Below are 17,850 nucleotides of genomic sequence, written 5' to 3'. Positions count from 1 at the left end.
GTTTAAGTTTGCCCTACTCAAACCAATTCTTTATTTTGAGAGTTAGGGTACAGTATGATTTATTTTAGTTACATTATAGTCAGTGTCACCCCAGCGGCCCTGCATGAACGCATCAATCACACTGTAGCGTTTCACACTGGTCCCTTATTCTGAGAATCCGGACTTTTAATTCAATGGTGACCGAGACCAGCGGCTAACAAGAAAACGCTTTCAAGCTAATTAAAATAGGCCCAAATGAGATAGAATGAATTTCTGAAGTATACAAACTCCATACCACTTTAAACATGTTAGATATTCTGAATCAACATGCACTAATGCTACATTTTCTATATATCCTAATCATTTGTTAACAAACATGTAGTCATTACTTCAATGAGCTCATTGTTTCTGCCTTAAATTATTACATTGTTTAAATGAATACATTTTTAGCTAACTGTGTGATTTGTATATGTAAATTTCTGAAATACATAACTTGGACACAGTCACCTCTGATAACAGATCACTCTAAATTTTTAATGTAGAAGACGCATGCATTTTCTGTAAAGCTGCTTTAAAACAATATGTATTGTGAAAAGCGCTATACAAATAAATGTGAACTGAATATTCCTGTTTACGTATCATTTATTAATGATAACAGGTTTTTTTGCACAAACATAGAACAAGGTCTACCGAACATCAGCAAGACATTCTATAAAACAGAACAACCACTGTGAATGGCTTCTCTCATGCACATATGAGTCCTCGTATATCCAAAGGAAAAGGAGAGCAAAATACAGCGTTTCGAGAAGGAATCAAGGACAAATAAAAAAAAAAGAACGACTGAGCTCATCATGAAGTGAAACGTTGAAATTAAATGCTACAGCTGAATTGGAGGGGTAGAAAAAAGCAAAAAAAAAAAATTGTACAGCTCAATTCACATTTGACCAAAACATTCATTTATAGTAAAGGCAGCATTTGTTGCTCCCCCCCGCCCGGCCGCCCCCACTTTTATCACACTAAGCATGTGAGTGAGTGGAACATTATACTTGAGAATTTTCCATAACGTTGCTAAAAAAAAAAAAAAAAACATAAGGACGTTGCTTTTGAGCGCCGGAGGCACTTGACCACAATGTGTAATATATAAGCACTTATGATTTACTGATTTCATGAATGAGAAAACTACGAGTGGGGTGTCACGAACTACAGGGAAGGAACTTATAAACGAACATATTCAGGATTTGTATTAGAGCAAAGTGGCTTTGGATTCAAATGACAAATAAAAGCTTCCCAAAGAACCTCAAAATTAATTCGAAATATGGTTCTTGATAACAGGACAAAGCTGACCCACTGTAGTATGTGAACAAAATGCAAATGCAAAAATAACTCAAAGTTATGATTTGGAACAAGCTGCCTGAGAAGAGAAGAAATGAAGTGAGGAGAATCGTCCGGGTGTGACGACACTTTAAAGTTAAAAAAGCACATATTGATTCAACACGACCTCTTGGCAGTGGCAGAGATATATAAATTTAAAGAACTACTTTCATGTCTTGTTCTTCCGTAGTGCTAAATTATAGTAGCTTTAGATGGACAACTAATTGACAGAACAGAAGCTTTCAGGCTCAAATTCATGACCAATTCTTCAGTCAAACGCCATTTTCGGCTGCTTTAGGGGATGCTTTTCCTGCTTGTGTTGTAAGTTGTGGACTGATTGTCCTTTTGGAGTGCAAAATGCCTCATTGAGAAGTGGAACTGTGACATTCTGTGCACTTTTTTTTTTAGCAGCAGCAGTTCGGGAATTAGGACCGAAAGTGCATCCCAAGACTGACACAGCTGTATTGGACAGTATCTGTTCCCATGAGAAGACAACGAGAACAGTCTAAAATAGAAAATAAAAAAAATCTATAAAAAAGGTCTATCCAACACGCATACAAACATCGATCATAAAGTATACAAAATGTGTTCTCATAGATAATTAAATACACATAAATCAGTTTTTAATATATTACACATCTTTAAACACACATTCTGTGTGTATAGATTTATACATTTTGTATATATATGTATATTTATATATATATGTATACGTATGCACAACAAATGAGCATACAAAGAGGCCAGAGTGAAGGAATACAACACGTTCTCTATGACAACATACAAACAAATGATTCCTTGCAAACCATCATCCATCCACTAGGGGGCACTACCTCGCTCTTACTTCTCAGCTGCGCTCAGCTGTTTGGACTTAATGAAGGCCATTCCGTGTGTCCGCATGTGTGTGTTTAAGGCTCCCTCCGTTTCAAAAGTTTTGGAACACACTTTACATTGAGTATCTGGGATGCCGTCGTTGGCCTCTGGGTTGGGAGTGTTCTCCTGCTGACCGTTGTGGCGTCCGAGTCCTTGGGCTTCCTTCATCTTGTGCACGATGAACAGGTGTCGGGACAGGGAGTGGTGCGAGGTGTAGCACAGGCCGCATTCACGACACTGGAAGGACGAGACGTCTGTCTTGTGCTGAGGGATGTGCTCGTGGAAACTCACGATGTCCTCGGTGGTGAAGCTACACACGGCGCATTTGTGTGTTTTGAAGACGTTGATCTTTAGCTTCTTTAGAGGTTGTGAGGATGAACTCTTGGACCTCTTACCAGGAGTCACGTCCCCTCCGGCCTCCTCCACTTCCTGTTCCCTCTCGGCATCCTCATCTTCAGAGTGGTGCTTTCGTTTAGGACTGGGTAACTGAGGATACAAAATAACAACAATGCTTAAAGGTCCCGTTATATGCCCCTTTTCACAAGATGTAAAATAAGTCTCTGATGTCCCCAGAGTGTGTATGTGAAGTTTGAGCTCAAAATACCCAACAGATAATTTTTTACAGCATGTTTAAATTGACATTTTTTGGGGCTCAGAAAAACGAGCTGTTTCAGTGTGTGCCCTTTAAATGCAAATGAGCTGCTGCTGGACAAATGTAGTCAACTTCTGTTAAATAAAATATCTCGCTTGGCATTGAACTTTGAGCTTTATAATTTTACAGATATTATTTATACTCTAACAACAACATTACACACTAACTAAAGTTTGAAACATGGGATCACGTAGAACGGGACCTTTAATGCAATGCTAAAATATTTAGAATGCACTGACATTGAAAAATTCTGGTTGATAATAAGAAGCTGATAATAATTTCATGTTCATGTTAGTTTCATACATCATGGATGCCAGATATACACTGCTCAAAAAAAATTAAAGGAACACTTTGAAAACGCATCAGATCTCAATGGGGAAAAATATCATGCTGGATATCTATACTAATATGGACTGGGTAATGTGTTATGAACGAAAGGATGCCACATCGTTTGATGGAAATGAAAAAGATCAACCTACAGAGGATTGAATTCAAAGACACCCCGGAAATCTAAGTGAAAAAATGATGCAGCAGGCTTGTCAATTTTGCTGAAATTTCAGTGCAGCAACTCAAAATGTTACTCAGTAGTTTGTATGGCCCCCACGTGCTTGTATGCATGCCTAACAACGTTGGGGCATGCTCCTAATGAGACGATGGATGGTGTCCTGGGGTATTTCCTCCCAGATCTGGACCAGCGCATCACTGAGCTCCTGGACAGTCTGAGGTGCAACCAGGTGATGTCAGATGGACCGAAACACAATGTCCCAGAGGTGTTCTATTGGATGTAGGTCAGGTGAGCGTGGTGGCCCTTCAATGGTATCATTCCTTCATCCTCCAGGAACTGCCTGCATGCTCTCGCCACATGAGGCCGGGCATTGTTGTGCACCAGGAGGAACCCAGGACCCACTGCACCAGCATAGGGTCTGACAATGGATACAAGGATTTCATCCCGATACCTAATGGCAGTCAGGGTGCCATTGTCTAGCCTGCAGAGGTCTGTGCGTCCCTCCATGGATATGCCTCCCCAGACCATCACTGACCCACCACCAAACCGGTCATGCTGAACGATGTTACAGGCAGCATAACATTCTCCACGGCTTCTCCAGACCCTTTCCTGTCTGTCACGTGCTCAGGGTGAACCTGCTCTCATTTGTGAAAACCACAGGGCACCAGTGGCGGACCTGCCAATTCTGGTGTTCAATGGGAAATGCCAATCGAGCTCCCTGGTGCTGGGCAGCCACTAGAGGACGTCGGGCCCTCAGGCCACCCTCATGATGTCTGTTTCTGATTGTTTGGTCAGACATTCACACCAGTGGCCTGCTGGAGGTCATTTTGTAGGGCTCTGGCAGTGCTCATCATGTTCCTCCTCGAACAAAAGAGCAGATACCGGTCCTGCTGATGGGTTAAGGACCTTCTACGGCCCTGTCCAGCTCTCCTAGAGTAGCTGTTTGTCTTCCTGGAATCTCCTCCATGCTCTTGAGACTGTACTGGGAGACACAGCAAACCTTCTGGCAATGGCACGTATTGATGCCTGCACAACCTCTGTAGGGTCCAAGTATCGCCTCATGCTACCAGTAGTGACACTGACCCTAGCCAAATGCAAAACTGGTGAAAAACAGTCCAAAGGGATGAGTAGGGAAAAAATGTCAGTGGCCTCCACCTGTAAAACCATTCCTGTTTTGGGGGTTGTCTTACTGTTGCAAATCTAGTGCACCTGCTGTTAATTTCATTAACACTTAAGCAGCTGAAACTGATTACCCTCTGTTACTTAACTGACCAGATCAATATCCCAGGAGTTTAACTGACTTGATGCTATTCTCTGATTAAAAAGTGTTCCCTTTATTTTTTTGAGCAGTGTATATATATATATATATATATATATATATATATATATATATACTGTATATATAAAAGTGTTTGCTAAATGATTAAGTGTGTGTGTGTATATATATATATGTATGTATATGTATGTATATATTAGTATTTTGTTAGACAATCATTATTTAAAAAAAAAAAAAAAACTTTAAATATAATCAATGGTTTTTAAGGCATCACAGCATTTTAATGGATCTTAAAATTAGCGTGCACAATTAAATATGCAATTTTGACCTATATCGGTAAATAAATTAAAGAATCTAACCTTCGTAAGGTCATTTACATGTTCATATACACAACAGTTTAAAAGTTTTTTTTTAAAGAAATGAATCCTTTTTATAGCAAGCATGCATTACATTGATCAAAATATTTCATTTTCAAATAAATAAATTCTGTTCATCAAAGAATGTATCGTAGTTTCCATAGCTTAAAAAATTAAGCAGCACAAATGTTTTTAACATTAAAAAATAAATGATTCTTGAACAGCAAATCATGTGACACTGAAGACTGGAGTAATGATGCTGAAAATTCAGCTTTGCCATCACAGGAATAGATTACATTTTAAAATATGCTAAAATAGACAACAGTTATTTTAAATTGCAATAATACTCGACAAGTTCAACATTACTGTTTTTACTGCATTTTTGATCAAATGCAAGCCTAGATGAGCGCATTCTTTCAATAACACTACAAAAATCTTCCTGATTCCAAACTTTTTAACAGTAGTGTACATCTGTCTAATGCACTTGCAACATTCCCAGACAATCCAGATGCATATGTGTTAGTCTGTCTGGTGGTTACCTGCTCTTTGTCCACGATGGCCTCTGTGCTGCTGGAATCTGCTGGAAGCTTGGCCTCTGTGTCTTTGATGCCATGCATCAACTGAATGTGTTTCTCTAGCAGCAGTCTTTTGGTGAAAGTGCGACTAGGTTCTGGACAGTGTCTGCAAAAACCCAAGAGAGATCAGTTTGATGTTCATAAATGTTTGTGATTAGCTTTAGAGTAAAATGAAGTGTTTTAAGCATGAAACCGAGGGACCCCTGCTCCAGGCATGAGGGACCTAGAACTGAGTTCAAAAGCATGAATGGTACAGAAACACATGATACTCACAGACATGAGTAGACCTTCCGTAGGCCCTTGTGTTTGATTCGGTTGTGTCTACATAAACTGTGAGAGGAACTGAAGGACTTTTCACACTGTCGACACGGATGCTTTTTCAATTGCTGGTGTAGCAAAAAGAAAAAGATTGATCACAATCACGCCTATACGTGTGCAATAATGTACATACATTCAATTAAAGCTCATAATGTTTCTTCCAGACTTCCTATAGCCCTGGGTCTCTCTGAGCTGAGTTTGTAATAATTTTTAGAGTTGCTTCTCATTATATTTTACCTTCCCATGCTCTCTTTTCATGTGCACGATGAAGACTTCTCTCTGTGTAAATAAGCGGTCGCACTCCATGCAAGTCCAGCCAGGGCAGGAGGTGGACAATGGGTCTTTTTTGGGAAGGTCTGTCCCATTACTTTTCTTCTTTGTCAATGATGTTGGCTTCTTCTCTCCCTTTTCAAGGCTGTTGATAGAGCCACTCTCCTTGTTGTTGTTGTTGTTATTTAGGCTTATGGAATTAGTAGGTTTGGAGCTGAGAGGGAGATTGATGCCCAGGTTTGGAGGGCCCTCGATGGTCTTTAAGGTGCCATGCAGGGACTTGAAAAAAAAAAAAAGTTATATTATAATATATTATAGATTTTTTTTTAAATAAATATGAATATTTAAAAAATATAATGGTTCATATTAAATAGTAAATAATAATAAAATGCCAAAAATTACAATGAGTATCAAGATTTTATATTTAAATTAATTTACTTTATTAATATATATATATATATATATATATATATATATATATATATATATATATATATATATATTTATTTATTTATAACATATGGATAAAAATAAAAAAGGAAAAATTGATAAAGAGAAAAAATTCTAATAAATATAATAAATATAAAAATTAAATAGGATACATAATTATGAAAAAAAATAGATCTATAATATTTTCTGTTTCCAATAGTATAAAATAATAATAATGAATAGAGAGTAATGGATAAAATAATAATAATAATGCAAAAATAAATAAAGATACAACATTATTAATATCATAAATATAATATAAATAAAAAATATGATGATATGATTTTAATTGAAATATTTGAATGACCTGTTAATACAATTTATTATGGCAAATGACAATTAATACATTTTTTACAGATTTTAATCCCCTTACTTTAATATGATCCAACATGAGCTGCTTTTGGGCGTAGTGCACCGAACAATCTGGACACTTGAAGACAGACACTTTCTGATTAGATATATGCTGGTCAAAGTGCGTGTAGAGCAAAGTCTGCTGGGTAAAAACGGTGTCACACATGGAACACTTGTAGATCAGCCTGCAAAACAAAACATAATACATTGCCAGTGAAAACAGTACTTTCTAAAATATTTGGTTGCCTGTTTCTACTTGTGTAGGTGTACATTCCTACTTCTCAGTACAAGATTAAATAGCTCAGGCCGAACAGAACAAACAACATTCTCTGTCTAAAGTGTAAATGATGTGTTGAAGGAATTATGCCATACGGAAACTTGTCAGCTCATTTATGTATCTGACATCTGCATTAAACGGTCACTTGTCAATAAACCAGCTGATCATGTTTCCAACATAGATACAGGTAACACAGGAAGTGCAAACAAACCATCTGGCCTTTTCATTAAAAGTGCTGACAGGCCTCTTGTTCAAAGAGAGGGCACAGTAATTAAAGCCACCGTACATAATTTCTTTCTGCACCTGAAAAGGTCAGTGGTGTATGAGTTCTAAACGAAGTGATTTGACACACCTATTGAGTTTCTCTCCTCTCAACTACTACTACTAAGAATTACCGCAAGCTTGTTTTGTCAGAATGATGGCAGTGTTTAGTGCATGCGTGCGTTTGCACGATAGGAAAATAACACTGAAGATAGATAGTGTTTTACCTTAGTGAAAACAATCCACAAAGCATAAATATCCAATAGTATCATCTGCTATAAACAATATTATCCAGATCTATGAAATACTTGTTTCTGATTGGTCTATTGTAGCACTCTGAGGTCAAATATTTTTATATAATGACTGCTCAAACTGTATAACAGACCATTATTCCAGAAAAACACAGCTGTGTGGGTTTCACGTCACAGTGTTTCTTCTCACATAATACAATTACTTCAAGTCAAATCAATATTTAATGTCTATTATTTACTCATCTGTCAAGTAATAAATAGAATATAAAATCAGATGACCCATTTGGGGTTATTTTGGCATATTGACTGGCTATTTATACATTTTCCTTTACTTCATGTGGTTTCTCAAAAAAAAAGAAAAAGAAAAAAAAAAGACATTTTCAACCTTCAAAACAATAAGAAAGAAAAACAGAAACTGGACAAAGAAGATATCATGAATCACACACTATTTTATAAATTCTGTAAATTTTATAGAGAAATGACTCACTTAGGCTCTCCAATTTTAACTCCTGGATGCTGGGTGTAGGCGTGGGAATGCGTACTGGGGGCCGATTTAAAAGCCATGGGGCAGATGGGGCATTTGTAGAAGATTTCACAGTGGGACCCCTGAATGTGTGACTTGAGAGCAGCAACGTCAGCGAAGATGATGCTACAGTGAACACAGCTACATCCAAAGAAGAAAAAAAGAAAGTGTTACTCTTCTAACCATCTTTTTTGTTTCCATTATCGATGCCAGTCACCCTTAATGCGGCATCAATCATGGGTGAATGGCAGAATAATAACAGTGAATAGCTCTGTGATTGCCATTTTGAAAGCAAGACGAGCCCTCATTTCATGTTCCACTCAAAACCAATTAAACAGCTTTTTTATTTTTTATTTCAACACGTTTTATGCATAAATAGGAGCTTTTAAGTCAACTCAGAAATAAGAATAAAATTAGGTCAGTAGGGGTGGATACACTCATCTCACAATTTGGTTCAATACATGACACTGAAGTCGTGACTCGATACTCTCATTATACTTTTTTCTTGTAAAAGAATGCATGATTTATTGCAATCAACTTTTCATATCCTCAATGTATGTTGCTGCATTTTTTAATTGTGATTTAATGTGGCATCATTCATTGCTACACCCCTAGTGGACAGTGAAAATAACTACACAGTTTTGCTGATCTCCGGCTGAGGTTACAAATCTCCCATTTTGTATTCATTTGCTTTGCATAAATAAATAAACAAACATCTTTTACATGAAAAATAAAGCCATTTCTAGGAATCATGGAGCTTGTTTTTGCCTTGACAGTTATAGAGAGTAATGCAGTACTAACCGATAGCCCACTCTGCGCGTGTAGTGCAGGCAGTTCTTGGTCACATGGGACTGAAAATGGACAGACCGACAGATGGCTCCACATTCAGGGCAGATATATGGAGACTTGTGCTGATGGATCCGCAGATGGGAAGCAAAGCTACACTGGTTTGGCAGTAGCATTTGGCAAATGGTGCAGGTTTTCTGTTTAAGTTGAAGGAAAAGCACAAGCAAATTGTTAAAAAAAAGTATTTGAAAGGATAGTTCACCCAAAAATGAAAATTCTGTCATTGATTACTCACCCTCATGTCGTTTCAAAACCCATAAGACTTTCGTTCATTTTCAGCACACAAATTAAGATCTTTTTGATTAAATCTACAAGCTTTCTGTCCCTCCATAGACAGCAACGCAACTACCGATTGAACTGAGTGGTTAATCCAAATGTTCTGAAGAGACTCAATCCCTTTATATGATGAACAGATTAAATTTAGGCTTTTATTCACATGTAAACATTGATCAGCGAACAAACAGAAGCTCAACCGAACATGCTTGACATGTGAGAACAAACCTTTTGCAGAAGCTCAAACGTGCTGCGTAACACTTGAACTTCATTGGTTGTTGCATGTCAAGCGAACATGTTTGAGCTTGCGTTTACCGCAACTGATGTGTGAGTTGATGAATGTTTATATGTGAATAAAAGCCTAAATTCAATCTGTTCATCATATAAAGCGATCGTGTCTCTTCAGAAACTTTTTACTACACCGCTAAATTCATATGGATTACTTTTACGATCTCTTTATGAACTCTTAAAATTGTCAAAGTGGTAGTTGCATAGCTGTCTATGGAGGGACAGAAAGCACTCAGATTTCATCAAAAATATCTTTATTTATGTTCCGAAGATGAACAAAAGTATTACGGGATTGGATAGACATGATGGTGAGTAATTTATTTTTGGGTGAACTATTCCTTAAACACAACTTTTGTAGTACTCAAGACTGGACTCCACCCTGTTCTGGTCTTGGCCTGGACTCAGACTCAAAACTCTTCACAAATAATACATACACTCACCTGTCCGCCTGACTCAGGAGCCTGCTGGTAGTGCATTGCAAGAGATGACTCTTCCTGAAATGTCTCACTACACTCCAAGCACTTCAGATTCGATTTGCAGACCTTGGCGGTGTCCTTATCCAGTGGCATGGCAGCGACAACGGGGGTTGAAGAGGGTGCGGAGATCACTGTGGTTGGGTTTCCCTTCCCTTGACTTCCCACAATGGAGGATCCAGGATTAGCTGAAGAGGTGGGAGCGGTGGAGGTTATTGATGGCGCTAGGATCATCTGGTCAGCTGGAATTGGCTTCAAGATGAGATGTGAACACTGCATGACAACCCCTTTGTCTTTGTGTCCTCTAGCATGTGACAGAAGGCTACACTTGTTGTAGAAGACCAGGTTTTTGCCGCAGTGATTGCAAGTGACCTCAATGCGAACACTTCTACGGTCATAATGCTGAGTTAGGCTTTTTTCTAGGGCAAAGGAATCACCGCATTCCAAGCACTTGTAGCCACGGGATGGTAAAGATATACAGGCAGAAGTCGGAGGGCTGAGATTGGGTACATAAACTGGCACAGGGTTAATGCTACTCAAAACCTTATTGAAGGCCTCTACCACTGAGCTCTGGGAGCTAGTTAGGACCTGGACCCGAGACACTTTCTTTTGTTGTTGTTGTTGGGCCAAAATGGCTTGTTTGATGGGTTGTTGAGACTTGGTCAGGACCTGGTGGAGCTCAGCTGCTGATGGATTTTGAGGCAAGAGATTTAAGTTAGTTAGGTGGACTGTCTTTGGCACAAGTTTGGTGTTTGTTAGGCTAGAAGCAGGCACCATGACAGTTTGTTGCTGAATGGCATTAGCAGCTTTGAGGATGGCACTGCTGGCACTCTGAACGGATGCCGCCGGTATGACAGTGGCTTTTACAGTTGTATTGTTGGCAAGTTTCAGATTAATTACTTGGGAGCCTGCCGTCTTGACAGCTGAGACGGGTAAGAAGGCAGTGGCCACGGGTTTGATGGTCATTTGTTTAGTTACCTCAATGGCAGAGCCTCCAGAAGTAGCTACTACTGTGGTTGGCAAAGTTGTTCTAGTGGGAGATGAGAAAACAGAAGTCGAGTTTGGAGTGGACAGCAGAGAAGAGAAAACATTGGATGAAGAATCAATACCTTTCTTCAAGACGTCAGGATCAAACTCGGGCAGGACTCTGGTAACTGTCCTCTTAATCTGCCCTGATGATGTCTTGATCGTTTTGATGCGGACTTTGGGAATGACTGGTATGGATCCTGCTGGAGATGCTGGAGACCCTTTGCTGCTGCTTTCACTGGTAACACTGCAAGGACTCTCTGGTTGTTTTGAGAGCATCTTCTTGCCAAGCTCCAGAGCTGACTCCTGCTCTGGTGATTTCTCTGTAACCTTAGGGATCTCTTTAGCCTCTCTGGGTGAGTCTTGAGGTGTGGCAAGGGATTCTGGAGACATTGCTTCTGTGTTAGCTTTCTTTGCACTGAGTGCTGCAATTGCAGCGATGCAGGATGAGAGCTTTGAAGATGATTTGGCCTTGGCTTGGGAGAGGTTGGTCGCACTCAACTCAACGACTGGTTCTCCAGGCTCATTTGCTTCTTGGGATCTGGAGGTTTCTTTGGAGGGCTCCTCAGTTTTTCTTGGTTTTCGAGAGTCATAAAGGTTTGAGTGTTCCACTGTGCCATTAGTGCTACTATTCTCTACTTTCATATGATTGTAGTTGCCATTTGTTCTTGGTCTAGATGGACCATCGGGTTTAGTGAGTTGAGAACGAGGCTCTTTAGCCTTTGTGCTCAGACCGGTTAGAGGGTTCGGTCTAAATGGTAAATTACTTTGTTTGTCGGCAGGGTCATCTACTTCAATCTTGTCGTCATCATCAAACTCCTCGGCACTAGAGATGGGACTAAACTGGTTGAATGTGGAGATATTTCCTGCCATCCCATGGATTTCACTTTTTTGAAGCTTGTCACTCTCTTTGCTGTATCTATTGTTGGGTGAAACAGGCAAGAAACCGTTGTGCAGTCCATTTTCGACAGTAGGATGAACATCCTTCTCTGAGAGATGTTCAGTGGTATCAAAATTCCGGACGTTCTTAACAATAACACTAACCCCAACATCTGGACCAGAGGAGACATGGGAATCCTCTTCATGGTGGTCATGGTGTTTGAGTTGTCCTTCATGATCATCATGGCCGGACTCAATGGCAGCCTTGGGATCGACCATGTCAGGAATGTCAAAGGCTGCAAGTAGATCATCAAAGTCTGGGGTTTTCATGTCGCCCATGGTCTTAAAAGAATGAGCTAAACACCTTTGAAAAAAAGGGGAAAGACATTTTATATTACACTCTATTACAAATATAAAAAATTGCCAGTATTCTTGCCTTTAACATTATATTCTTGCATTGAACTATGCAATATATAAAATGACCACAACCAGTGCAAAATGTCTTATGCACCAAAATGCACATTACAATCATTATATTATCATGCTAATATCTGTTGTTACTATAAAAAAGTAACTCTTACTTGGATACAAATTGAGTTAAATACATGTAAATAAAGGAAATTTGGAATTATTTAGACATGACATTCTGTATAGGACTTTTAGTCTACCAGTATATAAAGGTGCTGAAAAATATTAGAAAGCCCCAAATACAACATGAAAAAAATAATATAAACATTAAAATATAGAGAAACAGAAAACTGTTTATTAAGCCTAAGCATTTTTTGCAAAGGTACTAGTATGCAGGACCAAATCTACAAAAATAAAAGCAATAAATAAAACAGATACTTATAATAACCGAATACATTTGTATAATACAAAAACAACACAATGTAAGAATAACAGTTACAGATTATTTAAGAAATGAATAAAGGACTTAAATACATAAATTATAAAATAAGGAATATATAAAATATAAAAAAGAATTCGAATTTTAAGAAGACCACATTGTGTAAATAATACAAACAACAAAAACAGATTTGGTCCTCCATAAGGTTGATTCTAAAATATCAGCACAAACTAAAAATCAAACAACGTAATTATGAACATCAACATTTTGGAATATTTAAAGTGGTAAGAGAAGAATAAAAAAATATATATATAAATATATATAAGGAAAATAAAGCTGTGTTGTGCTAGTAGGGTTAGCTACCCCCCTCTGCACTGCAGCCCTGCCTCCATTACAGTTAATAACATCTGCACGCACAGGGTATGCAGGGCCAAGACGGCCTTCCCCACACACAATGAAGCCAATGTGGTAAGGCATGTAAGCAGAGGAGCAGCAACAAAAGACAGAAAAAGATATAACACAAGGACAAGAGTATTTTAATGAAAGACATTAAGCTGTTAAAGCTAGTATGGGGCCTAAACACATTTACAGCCGAGCAGCCTGATTTCAGATGAGGGTGCCGCTCACAGGAAAATGACTGTGATTCTCGGATTTCTATCCGAGGCCTTTTAAATCAGGCCACTGTACGACGCAGTAGTCCAATTATTTGAATATCACACATAATAAAAGTGAACACACAGACACACACATGCAAACATATAGAAGTGGAAACATGCAAATGAGCCACTCCTCACCCTTGTTGTTCCGACAACTACAGCAAACAATCTTGCTTTGCTTCCCTTCTTCCTTCCTTCCTTCCTTCCTTTTACCACCTCCACAACAAAACACCACCACCCTCCTCCTCCTCCTTTCTCTCTGACAGCAGAGGGAAAAAAAATCCACTTTTTGCACTAGGCAGGGCCCATCAAGAAACAATCCACCAGGAGGGACACGGGACGGCACGCCAAAGACCATTCTGGATGGTGACCACTATGAATAACAGCACACAGTGACCCACGGTCACCATATCTGCTCAGTTCTCATGGCTGCCTCCCGACCCTGACGTGCATAACCGTCTCAAGGTGTGTAAAGACTGTCTTTCTAACATCCCTGCTCGGGGCTGTATCACTCCTGAAGACCCCTTTGCCATTTTGGCTGCCATGAAGCAGTCAGCTATCTGCCTGTAGCACAGTGACTGTATTGTTTCCTAGCCTCCTCGTCTGCCTCAAACCGGTTTCAGCCGGTTCCGGTCACCCTGCATAATGTGTGTGCTGCAGTGCAGCCACACAGGAGACACAGGAGCTGCCAGTTTCTTCATCAAATCTTCAATATTCCTGCAAAATATTCCAGCTTAGAGTGTGTGTTAATATTATCGAAGAGGTTTGTGTTCAGAATGCGTGTGCAATTCACGTTGCCGAGCTGAATCAAACGCTAGGCCTGAGAAACACAGACTATGGAAGACGTTTATGAAAAATACATGCACACCAGAGGCTCAGAGCTGGCTTATATGGATGGATGGATGGATGGACGAGAGAAGGAAAAATGAAAAGCCAAAAAGCAGATGCACATTCCAAAGGAAAACCACAAGCACTGTGTAAACCAAAACCACAAGATGAGCACAGTTTCCTGACAGAAGAAAACAAGACACAGAGACAGCAAGTAGAATTTAAACAGGCTCGGTACCTGACCTCTTTTTGATTGTGCCTCTCGCTTTTACCCCATTCTGCAGCACTGGACTGTTTCTACTTCCTTCTCTGCCTCCCCTCTCCCTCTCTCTCTCTCCCTCACTCTCTCCATGGTCCCTGTTCCTCTCTTCTAGCCAGTGTCCCTGCTTCCTCCTCTCGTGTTTTCCCCGGAAAACCAGTGAGAAACACGGATCTTTGTCAATTAAAATCAGCTGCTCGTCCCCTAATCCTCCAGCCCTGGGCAACCGTGTCCGGTCTCTGCCAAACGAGAGAGAAAACAAAGGCCGTGACACGTATAAAAACACACACACAGAGACACACAAACAGGGAAAAAGTAGGCTCTCGCCCTACCCCGCTTCTCCTCGGCCCTACTACCGGGAATCTTCGTGGAAAGGCTTATGCAAGACGTCAGTCCAGCCAGGCCCCATTCTGTATGAGTGTGATTTTTTTTCTTCACTATGAGCCTGCTGGTTCCTGTTCTATAGGTCACTCTCTCCTCTGCAGATGCACGGCAGCGCAGGGAGGAAAGGGGCAGTGTTCTGACAAGCAGCCCTGGCCTTTTGTCTTTGCGTGCACTCGTGGGGGGGAGGGGGATGCGGGATGAGACTCTGGCTCGAGACTGCAACCAGCTGCTGCAGCCAAAGAAGACAAACAGATTTGAGGAGAAAGACGGAGTGACGAGAGAAACAGGCAGTGGAGAGGTGGAGAAATAATGAGGGAATATGAGACGGGACTGGAAGGAGGGGTGTAAGGGGAGAAGGGAAGCTCTTCTGGAGTGACGTTTGCTTAGAGAACAAAGGCCCATGATGGCGTTGGCTAGATTGAAGATAGAATGCAGTCGAATCACGTATGCGTGTGGTTTTTTCATGCATGTGCATTCAATCCTATTGGCTCAGGCATGTTTAAAAAAAATAATAATGAAATTAAGAATAAAAAAAAGAACCTCTTTAGTGACATGATCTACAATAATCATTCAATGATTGTGGATGTTTTCTTAATTTAGGACCCTGTGGCACTATTTATAATAAAATAAGCTCTAGATGTTCTTGTTTCTTCTACTAGGCCTTTTCCAAGCAAACAAACTAATCTGAGACACTTAACAAAGCAGAAAATACTAAAGTCAAAACCAACCAAACACTATTACCAACACTAGAAAGACTAGCCCATGAACTTATGAACTCATGAGTCACAAAGCAAATTCCGTTTTGTTATTTTTCTTCAAAGTCAACATGAGTTTCCATTTGCAACCTATTGCACTACTGATCTGATGTATATCCATGTAAAACAATATTCATTTAGATTTCATTCATTCATACGTACCAGTATGCAGTCGAACCAAATGTAAAATGTAAAACAATGTAAATTAGTTTAATAATACAAAATGTTTGGCTATCGGTTAGCATTATCAAATAGCGTTGCACGGCCTATGTGATGACATTGGTAGTATAGTCATTTCACAGGATAAGCAAGTTACAGCATTTTGATTTAAAGGTGCAGTGTGTTAATTTTAGCGCCACCTAGTGATGAGGTTACGAATTGCAACTAACAGAAGTTACGGTGGCCGACAGGAAGAGATGTCGTCGTCTGAGACAGCAGAGAGTAGCCAGTTAAGCAATGAGGTTTCTTTACAAAGATAAATTAATTTTTCAGTAGAACGATGTTATTGCAAATATTATTATTAATTGTTCATCAATGTGTCAGTGTTTTATTCGCTGACTTTAGCTAGCTTCTTTGCACGAAGAACAACATAGTGACGAAACGCGCTCTGCAGTAGTTCGTCCGTTTAGGGCTACTGTAGAAACATAGTGGCGCAAAATGGCGACTTAACGTGTAAGGGGACCCGCGGTGTACGTAGATAGAAATGACTCGTTCTAAGGTAATAAAAACATAACGGTTCATTATGTCAGGTCTTTATACACCACTCAAAACATAGTTATGCATATGATATTGCACAAAGGTTTTTGTCCAAAAATCATTTATAACATGGGCAAGACATGAATGAAGAAAGTAAATGGGGTCCATTTTGATTTCCTGTTGACTTTAAATAAAAATGGAAAAAGTTATATTCCAACTATAATTAATCATTACAAACAATATTGTTGACTGAATATTCAATATTCAATGAGAAAAAATCCAGGACGGGACTCGATTTTATCCATTTGGGAATTGACTGTATTGTGAAAAGTGGGCGTTACGTACCAGTATGCAGCCAAACTGAAAGCGAGTTTACAAAAACACAATGCCTAAAAAGTTCTTTTTAAAGCTTTGCACGGCCTAAGTGATGAAATCGTTTCACAGGATGAGCAAGTTACATCATTTCGATTAAATATTAGATATAAAATCAATTAAATATATTTACTTTATATAAATATATTGATACATTTTTATTAAATATAGGCATTTTCTAAAAAGAATCATTACAAATAAAGTAAATGGGGTCCATTTCGATTTAATTTTGACTTTAAATAAAAATGGGGACATTTCTACTGCAATGGAATATAAAAAAAAAATTATATTCAAAGAAAATGATGATCATTTCTTGTGTTTTATAAAGAAAACATTGGTGGTTGTTCATTGTGGCCTACCAGAGGATTCTTTAGCCCTGGACCCTGAATCATTTACAGGGAGGTTCACTTCTGATGATTTCTGGAATGAGAAGAATATGAATAGATGTAGCTATTGTATGAAAAACCAACAGATTCAAAGTCCAGCTAACAAAAACCTCCAGTCATAAAATCATAAAACCATGACGGCAGCAATGCTATGGTAAATAAATGCATGTAATGTATACTCTCCACACTACACCCCATTATCAGCAACCCTCTTGGCCTTCCACAATGACAGCTATCAGAAGTATCAATTCAAAGAGCAAAGAACAGATGCTGACCTACCTGTGGGTTTTTGTAAGAAAGAGCTTTGTCTCAATTAAAAGCTTGCATGTGAGGGCTCTTCTTCTCAGCAGGGAAGCAAAGGCAAATATCAAAAGCAAGAAGGCCAGCCATGATTCTTGCTGTTGCACCACCAAATTCAGCTATGCACAGCACAACCTAGAATGACAGACATCATCAGTATGCATGAAAGAGGGACTCAGGAATACATTGCAGTGCTGTCAAAAAGCACTGCAAAACGTTGCTCATGGGTGCAAGAAGCCCTCATGACAGCACTGC

The 17,850-nt window shown here is 39.3% G+C and overlaps 1 protein-coding gene across 4 annotated transcripts; it reads right to left on the bottom strand.

Annotated features, from left to right (window-relative positions):
• Positions 1-610: 610 nt before the first annotated feature.
• znf532 (zinc finger protein 532) lies at positions 611-14,856 on the bottom strand. 4 transcript variants are annotated; one of them, XM_081391545.1, is made up of 10 exons: positions 14,687-14,811; positions 12,278-12,476; positions 10,175-12,152; positions 9,129-9,310; positions 8,292-8,468; positions 7,038-7,200; positions 6,143-6,454; positions 5,861-5,973; positions 5,552-5,693; positions 611-2,709 (listed from the first exon to the last, which is right to left on the bottom strand). In XM_081391545.1, the coding sequence occupies exons 2-10, from the start codon at positions 12,421-12,423 to the stop codon at positions 2,191-2,193; spliced, it is 3,732 nt and encodes a 1,243-aa protein (XP_081247671.1). In that variant the 5' UTR covers positions 12,424-12,476; positions 14,687-14,811; the 3' UTR covers positions 611-2,190. The 4 variants fall into 4 exon arrangements, with proteins under 4 accessions (XP_081247671.1, XP_081247672.1, XP_081247670.1 ...); XM_081391546.1 differs by having other exon boundaries at positions 10,175-12,476; positions 14,687-14,856; XM_081391544.1 differs by having other exon boundaries at positions 10,175-12,476; positions 14,682-14,758.
• Positions 14,857-17,850: the final 2,994 nt, after the last annotated feature.

Source organism: Scardinius erythrophthalmus (genome assembly GCF_964197995.2).
Source record: "Scardinius erythrophthalmus genome assembly, chromosome: 17".
NCBI classification, from domain to species: Eukaryota; Metazoa; Chordata; class Actinopteri; order Cypriniformes; family Leuciscidae; genus Scardinius; species Scardinius erythrophthalmus.
This window is presented reverse-complemented; position numbering and strand designations above follow the sequence as displayed.